The sequence below is a fragment of the Adiantum capillus-veneris genome, chromosome 20, assembly GCF_014529385.1.
Source record: "Adiantum capillus-veneris isolate H3 chromosome 20, ASM1452938v2, whole genome shotgun sequence".
Classification (NCBI taxonomy): Eukaryota; Viridiplantae; Streptophyta; class Polypodiopsida; order Polypodiales; family Pteridaceae; genus Adiantum; species Adiantum capillus-veneris.
The window spans coordinates 128494844-128509309 of NC_140950.1; the positions used below are offsets into that span (position 1 = coordinate 128494844).

General features: G+C 46.6%; 1 protein-coding gene and 1 pseudogene across 2 annotated transcripts in view; both read left to right on the forward strand.

Moving 5' to 3' along the window:
• LOC147433221 (uncharacterized) overlaps nucleotides 1–13397 on the forward strand; it is a 44593-nt pseudogene extending 31196 nt beyond the window's left edge. The window contains exons 2-3 of the transcript XR_015185595.1: nucleotides 12472–12660; nucleotides 13029–13397. The product of XR_015185595.1 is annotated as an uncharacterized LOC147433221 (transcript). The remainder of the gene's footprint in view (nucleotides 1–12471; nucleotides 12661–13028) is intronic.
• LOC147433222 (uncharacterized) lies at nucleotides 8220–12374 on the forward strand. The gene is made up of 2 exons (XM_086491498.1): nucleotides 8220–10525; nucleotides 12368–12374. The coding sequence occupies exons 1-2, from the start codon at nucleotides 8220–8222 to the stop codon at nucleotides 12372–12374; spliced, it is 2313 nt and encodes a 770-aa protein (XP_086347624.1).
• Nucleotides 13398–14466: the final 1069 nt, after the last annotated feature.

A 14466-nucleotide genomic window follows, 5' to 3' on the forward strand; every position in this document is an offset into this window, starting at 1 on the left:
GCTCTGAATAGCGTCCTCCCGCGAAAGCGATGTCAAACTGCTGTATAAAAGACAAAGCCTTCGAAGCATCTGAGTATCATGAAAAGTATCAAACTTGATCGAGTGGCCACCTTCCTTAAACTCTCGGACTTTCTTGCTTTCATCTTCGAGAAAGTCATATTGGTTGGCTTTGTAAAAATTCTTCTTGTTCGCATAAAAGTTTCCATGATCAGAATCTGAGTTGTCTGTAGACAAGTCCTCAGTAGAACTGTCAGTCTCTGGGCGAGATGTAGCCTTCTTCTTGCCCTTTCCGAAGCTTTGTTTCTTGCTTCGCTTTTTACCTTTTCTGTCTTCTTCGCTCGAATCTGAAGAGCTATAAGAACTGTCAGAAGAAGAAGAAGAAGAAGAACTAGGTACTCGTTCAAATCGAACACGCTTCTTCTGTTTCTTTGCCTTGTCAAATGTCGACCGACGACCCAAATATCCCGGGAAGTCAGTGCCTTTCTTCTGCTTTTTGCCGTGCTTTTTGCCTTTCTTTTGCATGTCGAAAAGCTGAGCAATCCGTGCATCAACCACGTTCTCCAATTCCTTCTCCGTATATTTCTTGGAGGCAGAAGGTTTCTTGAGAGTGGGTTTCGGGAGTGGTGTTGTGGTTCTTTGCCACTCCATCTGTACCTCTTCCAAAGAGGTCTGATTCATATATTTTGCCATCTTCAGGTCCTTGGCAAAATTGAGCATCATCTTTATTGCATCGCCAATCAATTGACGACGCTCCATCTCTCTTTGCTCCGCTTGGTAGGCCGAGGCGGGCCATACTCTCTGTCTGAATCTTCGTTGTGATCCCAGCCCGCATCTCCAGATGCAGAGGGAGTCGATTGATCATTGCCTGAAGCCATAGGTGCCGCGGGAAAAAAAAATTCGGGGATCGGATTTCCCGTAGAAGAGAAATCGGCCGTGCTCTGATACCACTGTAACAGACTTGGACACTCCAAGTCAAGAATCAATCGCGACAGCACCAAATAACCACTTCAAAACAGTTCACAGATCACAATAGATTTGCACGGGCCCGACGGAGTTCCGTGCCTAGAGATATTGGCCCCAAAGACTGGCGCCCCTTTCGGTATTTCTTTTTATATCAATCAGATCAAAGTACAAGAGAGTGGCTAGGGTTTCACTCTCAGACTCTGCGTCCAGATGCTCTGAGAAGTGAAGCCCTCACCACGTATTTAAAGGTACAAGGGATGCCCAAAAGCAGAGCCCCAAAAGCTTTTAAAAATAAAAAGCTTAGAGTCTCTCTCTCTCTCTTAGAGTCTCTTTTTTAAAAAAAAGCAAGTTCTCTCTCTTTCTCATGGCATGGAGAAAAAGCAAGATTCGTGTCGCTCATCATTAAAAAAATAAAAAATAAAAATAAAAATAAAAAATTATTTTATTTTTATAGCCTCCGCGATTTCCAGAAACCATGGTTTTTGGCAAAAATTAGGGTTTGCAGGAATTTTAGGGTTTTTGGCAGAAATTAGGGTTTCTGCTGTCCGCCACGTCATCACTTTGTGACACTATTGCCGATGTGGCATTTGCTTTTGATTGCGTAAATGGAATGTACACACATGAATATCTCAAGTGTAAACTTTATTGATTTGAATGGGAATGTCGCCGCGGTAACTCTTTAAGATGAAGCACCGCTAGGGTTGATTTGATGCACCTTTGGATTCGTCTTGATGTGGGATTGCTGATGGCCACCAAGAGGTAGATCTAGGGGTGATTTGTGGTCCCGATGTGAGAGGAATTGAAAGATCACTTAACTAGACATGTGTTCTTGTGTTTACGGAACCATGATTGATTAGATATCTTATATCCCTCAGTGAGGAAGTATGAATGGCCATTGACATGCTTGGAAAACATGAAGGACTATATCCTCTTACCTTTTTGGGAAGAGAGATTTAGATGGATACTAGTGTTGGAATGGATGAAATCTACCTCAAGCATTGCATTGAGTGCTGTTTTGAAAATGCTTGAGCATTATGTATTCTACTCGAAAAGAGCTTTCATTTGATTCTCATTTTGTTTTTAATGTTTTTTTTTGGTTTTTCACCGATTCTAGAATATACTAGAAGATTTTAGAATGTTCTAGAAGCTTCTAGTCAAGGGATAGAAGAATCTAAAAGGAGAATAACAAGTGTCAAGACACTTGTTACATGTGTAATGACACTTGTCAAAGGCAAAAGACGATTCACTTTTTCTTTTTCAAAAGGCAAGACACTTGAGACATGTAAGGACACTCGTCAAAGACAATTTATCTTTTTAGACTAGTGGCAAGACACTTGTGCTAATACTAACACATAACCTCCTTATTTTGCAAACACATAACATCCTTATTCAAGAGGCCAATTCATCTATAAAAGCAGCCCTTTTCCCTCATTTTGGAGAGCACGTCATTGTTGAAATTACTCTGTAAATTTCAGCTCAAGAAGCCTCCACACTACCACCACCATTGCCCTCTACATGCTACTTCTCTAAAATTAGTCTCTAAATTTAAGCTCAAGAAGCCTCTACACTACCACCACCATTGCCCTCTACATGCTACTTCTCTAACATTAGTCTCTAAATTTCAGCTCAAGAAGCCTCGACACTACCACCACCATTGCCCTCTACAGGCTACTTCTCTTTCCCTTCAGCTCTACATGTTACATCTCTCTCCCATTGCAAGGTGCAGCGGAATGAATGTTGATTTTTGCTCAAGAAGAGTGCTCCGAACTGTGCTCAAGGTTCCTTTTTCTTATGGAAGGGAGAGCCTTGCGTTCCTTCAGTGAGAGAGTGCAATGGACACAAACAAAGTGAATGGACACTGTGAATGAAAGTGCATGAGACTGAGAGATAGAGAGAGAAGAATATGACACCAGAATGTTGTCAAACCCTCCTCCGAAGGCCCCGCTCTCTATGGCGAGAGCGGTTTACTTATGATTGCACAAATCTCTACAATGCTTGGGCTTGCGGACAATGTCGACGACGATGAGGACGACGCCGAGACGGGCTGAAATTTGAAACTGCTAAGGGCTGAAATCTGCAAATCTTTATCTACTGAATTCTGACTCTATGTTGATGGCGACGATGCGACGACGACGCGCTGAAAATGCAGATGCTGAAATCTGTGTTTTCCGGGCTGAAACTACAAACTACACGGGATCTGACCGTGCAGCGAGGATCTGCTACGGGAAGGTGAGATTTGCAAGGTTCGGGACTTCTACTTCGGAGACTGACTGCTGAAAACTGAAAACGCTGGTGCTTGAGGAGATTCCGTCGCGAAGATCTGCAAAAACGCTGAAGGGCCTTGCAGATGCAAAAACGCTAGGGCTGAAAATGGTCTTGCTGTGGAGAATCTGCTAACACTGGGGAGTCTTCTGCTTCTTGCTGTCGCCAAGCTGTTGCCAATGCAAAAACGCTGGCTGATCTGGTCCAAAAACGCTAGCCTTCTGCTGTGATGCAAAAACGCTAGGCCTCTTGGGAGTTCTGTTGAGAAGTTACCTTTTGAGCGTGTGCTCTTGCTACCTCTTCTGCCAGAAAGTGCTAGCACTAGGTTTCTACTTACACGAACTTAGCAAAATTGCCCTACCTACTTTCCAACAAAAGTCACTTAAAAATAATAAGTGAAAAATGTCAAAAATAGGAAAAATAGGTCTATGCACTGTAAAAATGCTCCTGATGGTTCCGATGGAAATCTGATGATCATGTTGTGTGCAACCAGAGGATATGCATCTAATCTAAGTGTCTGGACATGCACGGTCTGCGAACAGACTCACAAAAGTGTCAGATCACTTCCTATTCTAGACTGACTTGACTGAACTCAACCTTGGTCATGTTGTAGCTTGTCCACGGACACATAGGGTTGGATATGTCACATGACATCCCCTCCTTTCCAAAGTGAGGTACTGATACCGAACTGTATGGCATAGAGGGAGATCGCCAACAGGGTTTGGAATCTTGGAAGGGACTCTTTGCCGGCCCACTCTGATGCATGGGTCATGCGATACTTGAACTTCATAAAGGTGTGCAACGCTTGCTTCTTTGGGCCGCACCGAAAGTGACACAAAGTCTTCTGTGGCTCCTTCAATGCTTCAACTTTGTCTAGAGTCATGCTTCTTTCTTCTTCAAGAATCTCCATGGCTGAAAATTCCTGAAACCACTTCCAACACAAAACCATGAACATACCCATTCCATGTAAAGTGACTGGAAAAATTCTATTCCTTCGAAAAAACTGTGTATGCAATGCAGATGAACATATAGACGGAGTGCCAAACCGTTCATCAAACACACGCAAACAATGGGGTCGAATCTTGTCTTTCTGATCTAAATCAATCAACTGTGGCAAATCACAATGGAAATGCTGATGCTTGATGCTCAATCCTTCTTGTGCTCTTTCTACGACTGTGTCATGCCAAGGAAGAGACATGGAATGTGACTTCCTTGAATGCATACTTTTCAGCTTTTCATGAGAAATCCGCATACATCTGTGCTCATTCATGAGTGAATCGTGCTCAACGTACAATGTCATGCCTAGGAAAAGGGATCACATAAAGACGCTGACTAAAATATAGGAAACAATCACGAATGAAACACTCGAACAATGCGTGCTGACTAATCATGCGAACACATAGTACTTCTTATGAGGGTTCTTTGGACCTAGGCTTGAGAGCCAAGGTCGGTTCTTCCTGATTGATCGAATCTTCCAGTGGGGGTTCTGTGGACCTCGACTCGAGAGCCAAGATCGGTTCTTCGTAATTGATCGAATCTGCAATGAGGTTAGCTTCACTAGAGAAAGTATCAACTAACACATCATCCTTATGAACAATCACATCATCTTCATGCAAATCATCATGCTTGTGAGAAATCACATCTTGATCATCATGCAAATCATCATGCTTATGAGAAATTACATCTTGATCATCATGCAAATCATCATGCTTGTCATTCAAATCATCATGCAAATCCTGTGTCATGCTTGGGAGAAGCAGAGACTAAGAGAGTCTCCTTTTTCCGAATTTCTTGCATCTGTGCCTGCACTTGAGAAAAGAGTCGCAAGAATTCTTTCATGTGCTGGTCGCTCTTTTCTTTTCTTGCTTTGTTCTCGCGATCAAATTCTGCTTGTCTTTCCAGGCGTGCTTGCTCGTGTTCACGCTCTATGGCTTCTATTCTTGCTTCGTATTCACGATCTATGGTTGCCGTTCTTTCTACAGATTCACGATCTATGCCTGCCATTCTTTCTGCATTTCTTGCTTTGCGTTCTAACTCTCTATCCATCATCCTCTTGTCGAAAGTCTCCATAGGAGTTAGTGCAATCCTTGTCGTAGATGGGGAAGGGGGAGGATCGGAAAAACCTCCTGGTGAGGAAAATTCTTCTTCGCCTCTCTCATGCTCATCACCTCCAAGCAAAGTATCCATGCCCTTCGAGTGATGACCATCCACTAAAGTCGTGGGTTCTTGAGGTCTTGGGTTCTAAGTTCACAAGGAACTTGGGTTCTTGGGGGTCTTGGTTCTTGGGGTTCTTGAGTTCTTGAGGTTCTTGCGGTTCTTGAGGTTCTTCTTTCGCTTGCAATCTGTGTTAGAGAAGGATCTTCTCTTCACCCGAGTTCTGCTCTTTTCCGCGGGCGCACCCCTTGGCGGCCTTGCGCTCACACCAAGGTTGCTTTTTCCCACCTCACGTCGATTGGCCGGCCACTAAGTGCACGGTCTGCTCTCAATGAGTGAAAAGAGGCACAAGGGGAGGCTGGACAAGCCCTTCTTTCTTGGGTTTCCTATCACTCTTCAAAAACACGATTAGGAATCGACACGCCCAAGAGGTCTTGGGTTACGTGCGACCGCAACAAGCAAAAAAATTATGTGGTTCTTTTGGTTCTTTCCTTGAGTGATACAGAACACTGCCAAAGCTCTGATACCAATGTAAGGTGCAGCAGAATGAATGTTGAACTTTGCTCAAGATAAGTGCTCCGAACTGTGCTCAAGGTTCCTTTTTCTTACGGAAGGGAGAGCCTTCCGTTCCTTTAGTGAGAGAGTGCAATGGACACTGTGAATGGAAGTGCATGAGACTGAGAGATAGAGAGAGAAGAATACGACACCAGAATGTTGTCAAACCCTCCTCCGAAGGCCCCACTCTCTATGGCGAGAGCGGTCTACTTATGATTCCACAAATCTCTACAATGCTTGGGCTTGCCGACGATGTCGACGACGATGAGGACGACGACGAGACGGGCTGAAATCTGAAATGTTAAGGGCTGAAATCTGCAAATCTTTATCTGCTGAATTTTGACTCTATGTCGATGATGATGTCGATGGCGACGATGCGACGACGACGCGCTGAAAACGCAGATGCTGAAATCTGCGTTCTCCGGGCTGAAATTGCAAACTACGCGGGATCTGACCGTGCGGCGAGGATTTGCTGCGGGAAGGTGAGATCTGCGAGGTTCGGGACTTCTACTGCGGAGTCTGATTGCTGAAAACTGAAAACGCTGGTGCTTGAGGAGATTCCGTTTCGAAGATCTGCAAAAACGTTGAAGGGCCTTGTAGATGAAAAAACGCTAGGGCTGAAAATGGTCTTGCTGTGGAGAATCTGCTAACGCTGGGGAGTCTTCTGCTTCTTGTTGTCGCCAAGCTGTTGCCAATGCAAAAACGCTGGCTGATGTGGTCCAAAAGCGCTAGCCTTCTGCTGTGATGCAAAACGCTAGGCCTCTTGGGAGTTCTACCGAGAAGTTGCCTGTTGAGCGTATGCTCCTGCTGCCTCTTCTGCCAGAAAGTGCTAGCGCTAGGTTTCTACTTATACAAACTTTGCAAAATTGCCCTACCTACTTTCCAACAAAAGTCACTTAAAAATAAAAAGTGAAAAATGTCAAAAATAGGGAAAATAGGTCTATGCAGTGCAAAAATGCTCTTGATGGGTTCCGATGGAAATCTGATGATCATGTTGTGTGCAACCAGAGGATATGCATCTAATCTAAGTTTCTGGACATGCACGGTCTGTGAACAGACTCACAAAAGTGTCAGATCACTTCCTATTCTAGACTGACTTGACTAAACTGAACCTGGTCATGTTGTAGCTTGTCCACGGACACATAGGGTTGGATGTGTCACGTGACACCCATCAACCCTACATGCTCTCTCTCTCTCTCTCTCTCTCTCTCTCTCTCTTCCCCTCTTCTTCACAATATGAAGAGAGGGTAGCTACGAAGCCAACCATGTCTTCCCCCATCATCAAGACGCCGACACCGACAAAGAAGACAACGTCCTTCATGCTCACGAATAAGAGGCTTGCACAATTGGAGAAGGACATGAAGGAATGGCGGATGGAGAGAGAAATATGGAAGGAGGAGAAAGCCAACTTCATCAAGCTATGGAACGAAGAGAAGGAGGACATGAGAGCGGAAATCCAAAATCTCAAAGAGGAGAAGGAGAGAAGGGAATGGGAGAACGAGAAGGAGAGGGAGAGATGGAGGAAAGAGCAAGAAGAGATGAAGGCACAAATCGATCTCCTTCATGCTTCCCTCACATCCCTCACCCCCGAGGAAGGAGAGATTAAAGGGGAGGCTAAGGAAGCCCTCAAGGAGGAGATCACCAAAGCCCTCACCGCAAGCATTGAGGACAAATTAGAGGCCACCAAAGAAGGATGGGTCGAAGTAGTCAAAAAGAACATCAAGAAGGTAGCAAGAGAGGAAGCCCAAAAAGATGAAGTACTCATCGTACACACAACCATCGAAGAGGAGAAGATGCGACAAGCTCGCCGTCTCAATGTGCGAGTGACCGGCATCAAAGAAGAAGAAGGGTCTACACCCGAAAGCGATGGGAAAGCTTTATGCAAGAAAGTGGGATACAAGGAAGAAGAGATCCCTTTCTCCAAAGTTTGGAGAGCCGGCAAAGATCCAAAGAAAAGAGCTCTCATCCTCCAATTCGCCTCCGAGGAGTCTCGAACTTCCTTCCTCCGAAAGAGGGTCATCTTGAGAGGGATCGACGGCCCACCGATTTATCTAGATGATGACCTCACAAAGATGCAACAAGATCACCGTCGCGCGTGCATGCCTCGAGTCCACCAAGCCCGCAAAGAAGGGAAGAAGGCAGTATATCGGGATGGTAGGGTTATCATTGATGGCAAGACCATCGCATAGGGACTCGCGGCCTGTGGGACACACGAGGAGATTCATGTCACGGTTTGGAATTGCAATGGAGACTTATGGACACACCCAGAGAGACTTGAGGAGGTGATGAGAGGTCGAGACGTCATTCTACTTACAGAGACACACGAGAGCCCGGAGAGAGGGTTACCACGGATACATGGATTTCAGTGGGAGTCTCTACATCGAGGATGTATGCGCCAGCACACCACTCGCGGCTCAGGAGGAGTGGCCATACTCTTTAGACAGGGGCTTCACAGCAGACTACAGATTGTTGCCCGGGACCCACAGGCCCGCTACATGTGGATTCGCCTCGAGCTCTCACGAGACAGGATCGTCTACATTGCCCTTTGCTATTTTGCTCCCACAGGCTCCAGATTCGCCCCTATTGAGCAGGAGTCACCGTACGCATGCCTCACGGAGGAGATTATGGAGTACTCCACACTGGGTGAAGTCTTCCTTATGGGAGACTTCAATGCTCGTACACGCAGTGAGAAGTGTGAGACATATGACCATGAGGACCCAGAGACACTACACACTCTAGATGAGGAGGCTACTATGAGAGACACAGCAGACAGAGCTCCAGTCACAGCTTATGGACGACATCTACTTCGACTTGGCTCCCAGCACCGTCTCGTTATTTATAACGGGATGGTCCAGTGGCCCACCTCAGGGGGCCTGACTTGTATGCCACATGGAGTTGCAGAAGGAGGGGGGAGTACAGTCGACTATATTCTGGGACCCAGGGAGGCTACACACCTTATCACATCCTTCACCATTCCACCCATACCCATCGGAGCCGACCACACATACCTCTCTTTCTCTATCACCGGAGATACCATCACACACAGCTCCACAACACGCACTCCACACACCACCATCCATTTCATACATGAGTTAGCCTCTATTTACTCGGCCAAGGTCGAACATGGCCTATGTCTCCTCCACCCATCCACACCACTCTCAGTTCTCACATCACATATCTCTTCCGTTCTCCACACTTCAGCTATTAGCTCTTTTCCACACACCACTCACACAGGACGCACTCCCCCCCCCGGGGCTATGCCTCAGAACCGCTGGTATGATGATGAGTGCAGAGAGCTATACCGACGCCTCCATGCACGACGAGCCTTAGGAGAGATCACAGAGAGAGAGGCCAGACGGCATATGAAGACGCTGACACGCCAAAAGCGGCGAGCATTCGAAGAGGCACAGGAGCTTGAGCTATACCGCCTATTCATGAGCATGGATAGCGCGACGGCATGGCGCACCCTACGCGAGCCACGTCCGACTACAGCTATTGAGGATCCACAGATATGGCATGATTATGCAGAGCGACTTTATGAAGTGCCAGGGCAGCCTCCTATTCCACAACCACACGAGCCTCGCCCCACGTGCTCCTCCTTCTTTACAGCAGAGATGATAGAGAGGGCCATACGCCGCATGCAGCACAGACGATCAGCTGACCATACTGGATTACAGAGTGAGCACATCATTTATGCGGCCTCCACTATAGCCCCGTTGATTGCACATGTCTTCAACCGGGCCATAGGGGAGGGCTTCCCAGAGGAGTGGACACAGCACACCATAGTGCCTATCCACAAATCTGGCGACACCCTGGACCCAGGGAACTACAGGACTATCATGATTGGCCACACGATGGCCAAGCTTTATGGAGCAGTACTTGAGGCACAGCTCAGCTGCTACGCAGAGATCGAGGGTTTACGAGCTCCAGGCCAAGCAGGTTTCAGACGAGCTTTCTCCACCATTGACCACATCTTCGTTCTGCGCTGCCTCATTGATGGGGCAAAGGCGCGGAAGAAGAGGCTTTACTGCTGCTTTGTGGACTTCCGCAAGGCCTTTGACACAGTCCCACGCGAGAGACTCTTCCAGCGCCTTCACAGCATTGGGGTACCAACAGAGATGATTTGGGCCATATATGCTCTATACGAGAGGGTGACGGGTCGGGTTCGTTGCCCAAGCGGTTTTTCAGAGACCATTGCTAGCACCATTGGTGTTAAGCAAGGATGCCCACTCTCCCCGACACTCTTTGGGCTATACATCGACGAGATCTCCGACTACATACTGCGAGCAGGGGGAGAGGGGAGCGACTTGGCAGGTACTCCGGTCCACATCATGTTATATGCTGATGATATTGTGTTGATTTCAGAGTCACCCGAGGGCTTGCAACGCCATCTTGAGGCCTTGGACGAATTCAGCACACACAGGGGGTTGACTGTGAACCTTGGCAAAACCAAGGTTATGATCTTTCACACATCCAGTGCAGTGAGGAGCGCCGCCACCTTCACAGCAGCAGGAGGACAGGTTGATGTAGTCACCTCCTATGTCTACCTTGGCATCACATTCACCAGCCTACCAGGACCCTTCACTATGAGGCAGGCTGCTGTTGACAGGCTCACCCGAGGATATGCAGCTCTGGCCATGCTAGAGCGGAGGTGCCACCAGGCACACTTTCAGGAGCCCCGCACGAAGGGGTGGCTTTTCGACACCTTAGTCACCCCGGCCTTGATGTACTCGGCGGCAGTATGGGCACCAGGATTGACAGCTGACCAGTGGACACAACTTGAGAGACCACAGGTATATATGATCTCACGCTTGCTCCGCAGCAAGAAGACAGTGCCACACGACATTATTAGAGCCGAGCTCGCCACACCACCTATGGTTGTAGAGGCACTATTCCAGACAGTTTGCTTCATCCAGAGGATGAGAGAGCTACCTCCTGACAGACTTACCCGTAGAGCATTTGAGGCAGATATACAGCTATCAGAGAGTGGACATGAGAGAGCATGGTACTCACAGGTCAGAGCATGGTTTGAGGGACACGGTCTTGACATGGAGAGCCTACCACCATTCCAGTACGACCCCCACTCACCATATGTTCACCTCTCTCGCAGTGAGAGGAACTTGGTATTGAGACAGGATCTGTGGCAGCTATACACTAGGAGAGTCTGGGAGGCACCTAGCTTGGGGACGAGGATGTCAGATTACAGAGACCAGTTTCTCACCATATTGTCTGGGGGGTTCATACAGAGACCACGCTACATGGACACATATATGCCACATAGCTCACGGGTGGCGATTGGTCAGCTGAGAGTGGCTTCACACAGGTTAGAGATTGAGATCGGGAGACATACGGGTGTTCCGAGGGGGGAGCGAATCTGCAGAGCCTGCACAGAGGAGGTGGAGAGTGAGGAGCACTTTGTATGTAGATGCAGAGCATACACTGAGATCAGAGGCAGGTATGAGGCCCTATTTAGAGGACAGCCCACTCTCCGAGAGATCATGGAATCTCGAGATCAGAGACAGCTCGGACGTTTCTTACTAGAGATACAGAGCCATCGGGACACACTACTACAGCCACACACAGCTACACAGACAGAGGGGAGACAGTCGCAGCTCACAGACTTCTTTCAGAGGATTTCCGCCCCCCCCTCACCAGACACTCAGAGGGGAGTGACACTCCCACAGGCGGAGGTGAACCGAGCTAGACGACGACCACGAGTCACAGGCTACAGGGGCGCGAGCTCCCACCACCGACAGATCGAGGAGATCCGAGCCCGAGAGCGCCGTGCCACTGAGGAGCGAGTGGCTCAGATGAGGGCTGACCCGACAGCTTTCATCCGGGTAGCCTTGGCACCAGACCCACCCATGTACCACATCTTACACCCCCCCATTAGTACCGGATGGAGCTAGATAGCTTGATGCATTCTCATGATTGTACTACCTTGAGCATACAGACATGCATATACCCCTAGAGATAGAGCTCCATCCCTCCTCAGATACTCCACTACCTACTTTCAGCTCAGTTTTGTATCAATTTTGTTTCATTTGTCTTTCCGATAGACAGATGACATACACACAATGTACATTTGATTTGTCTCATAGGCCGATTTCGGCCTGACATAGACGTTAAAAATCTTTCTTTCTTTCTTTCTTTCTTTCTCACACTCACACACACATATTCAAGCTTATGTGAGGAAGGAAGACATTGGAGGAGGAGGTGTTGAAGTGGTCGCATGAAGCAAAACGCTCGGTGATTCCATGCTGAATCGAGTTTAAGTAAGTTAGATATAGCGCGTAAAATTGACCTCTCTCTCTCTCTCTCACACACACACACACACACACACACACACACACACACACACACACACACACACACATGCATGAGCACAAGATACACTTTCATGTCAGTCTATCCATTTGCCTTACATGTTTAGCTCTTGACCTATCTCTCCATTTCACATGGATTGGCTGATGTTTGTATCTGTGAAATTGAATCTGCTCCATTATTGTTGTGTAATTTTGATGTTATTTTGTGAAGGTTGAGGAAGGGAGCCAGGGTGCAAACAGCCAGGAAGTTTTGGAGGTTCCAGCTAAGCTGGATGGTCTTGAGATGACAAATCATTTGAAAAAATTGTTGTCAGATGTTAGAAAGAGAGAGATGATTTTACATTCTGTGGTGACCATAAAAGGAAATGCAAGGTTATGGAGCTGGACTCACCAGTTTGAGGTCTCTCTCTCTCTCTCTCTCTCTCTCTCTCTCTCTCTCTCTCTCTCTCTCTCTGTGTGTGTGTGTGTGTGGGCGCACGTGCAGATGACTCTTACGAAAAGTTTCTATAGATGCTCAAGAATGTGCATGTCCCGATGGCGGTATATTGTTTTATATATCATTAGCCGAACATAGTTTTGGTCAATAATAACGGACAATGCCTTAGTTTTATCAACAAGCAATATATCTTCATGGTATTTCCATGTGCTGATAAAGGTGATAGATGCTAGCCTATCTTTCATCTTCAAAATTGTGATTACATGATCCGAAGCGTTTCAATGCTCATTGACATCAAGCTTCTAATCTTTTCATGCTGTGTCTTGCCACAGGTTTTTGTGAGTAGCAATATCAAGGTAGATCCCATCTTCTTGGACGTCTTAGAGCAGGAAAACAATGTCCACATGGAGCTTGCGCCAGTTATTGAACCGAGAGCATGGAATCCTTTTCTTGAGCAATGAAAGCTATACCATTTCTTATTGCTCCTATTTATATGCTATACTCGACAGGTCCGAAGTTTTTGAGGGATGGAGGCTGCTACAGGTCTCTCGACCACAAACATCTCCTTATTTGAAGGCCTTAGTTTCATGGTCAAGTGGTTTTTTCTCTTGCACTAAGGCACTTGGTAGCATAAGGTAGAGAAACTCTGCTTTTGTACTCCCTTTTTTCATTGCCTAAATGGGAAATCTGCTGGCCTAAAACTCTCTTCCCAGGTAGTTAATGGTGAAGAGAGTCATGAGATGAAGGCCATCTTCTAGGTGGTGTGGAGTGAATGCATGGGATGAGGTCACGATTGCCCAGCTTTTGAATGTGGCAGGTGTAAGAAGCCAACAGGGCTGTGTGACCAGTTGGTATGTGGAGTGGAATGTGGGGAGTGTGGAAGGCACTTGAGTCTTTGATTTTCCCTCATATATGCAACATTATAATTGCGATTTATGAGCTAGCTTCTCTGCTAAATTAGTATTTGTCACTAAGCTTGCAATTTGGAATAATTTTCAATAAATTGGAGTGATAAGTGCCTTGATCACTCTCTGTCAGTGTTTGAGGGGCTCATGTAGTTAGTGTGTGGGTATTAGAAACTCCTTGTTTTGGCTATCCAGCTGTTTGCTCAGACTGTGCCCTCTAGTGCAACACATACTTCCTTCTGAGATTTCTGGTCACAATGGTTTCTCCTTTATACCATCCTTTCTATTATGTTTTTTTGAAAAGCTCAACCTGGGCTCTTAAGAAATTCTTCTTCACTGTAAAAGGGCTTATTTGCCAACATTACAGTAACGTTTCCTGGCAATGAGCTCATGGCTACTTGTAGTCACACGAGAAAGTTATGAGCATTTCACCTTGTGAGAGTAGGCCGCCCCCCCCCCCCTGCCCCCTGCCCCCCCGGCTCACTATTATTTAAAATTGAGCATTTCAATGTTGTCCCAAGTCATATCACTTCTTGGAAGCAAGCATGTTGCCAACTGTTTCGTAGGTAAAAGAAGTTGGAATTGCTTGTGTGCCTCCTAGCTTAGGGAAAATCAGCAAATGCTTTACTCACTTGTTTTTCCCACCTCACTTGCAAATGCTCTACTCGAACGTGATAGCAAATGCCTTGCGAGTGGAACTGAACTTGCACAAAATCGATTGTGCACTCTTCATAGATGAAGATTCCATAAGCTCACCTTTGGAATGCCAACTTTGTATAGGCTAATAAATTCTCTGTTGAATACTGCATGCAAAAGCTTTCTTCATGACAAAGAACTATCTATAGATGAGAAGCCTTTTGATCCT

What these genes read in the sequence shown, in the direction of transcription:
- LOC147433222 (XM_086491498.1), top strand. Translation starts at nt 8,220, where the DNA reads ATGAGAGGTCGAGACGTCATTCTACTTACAGAGACACACGAGAGCCCG.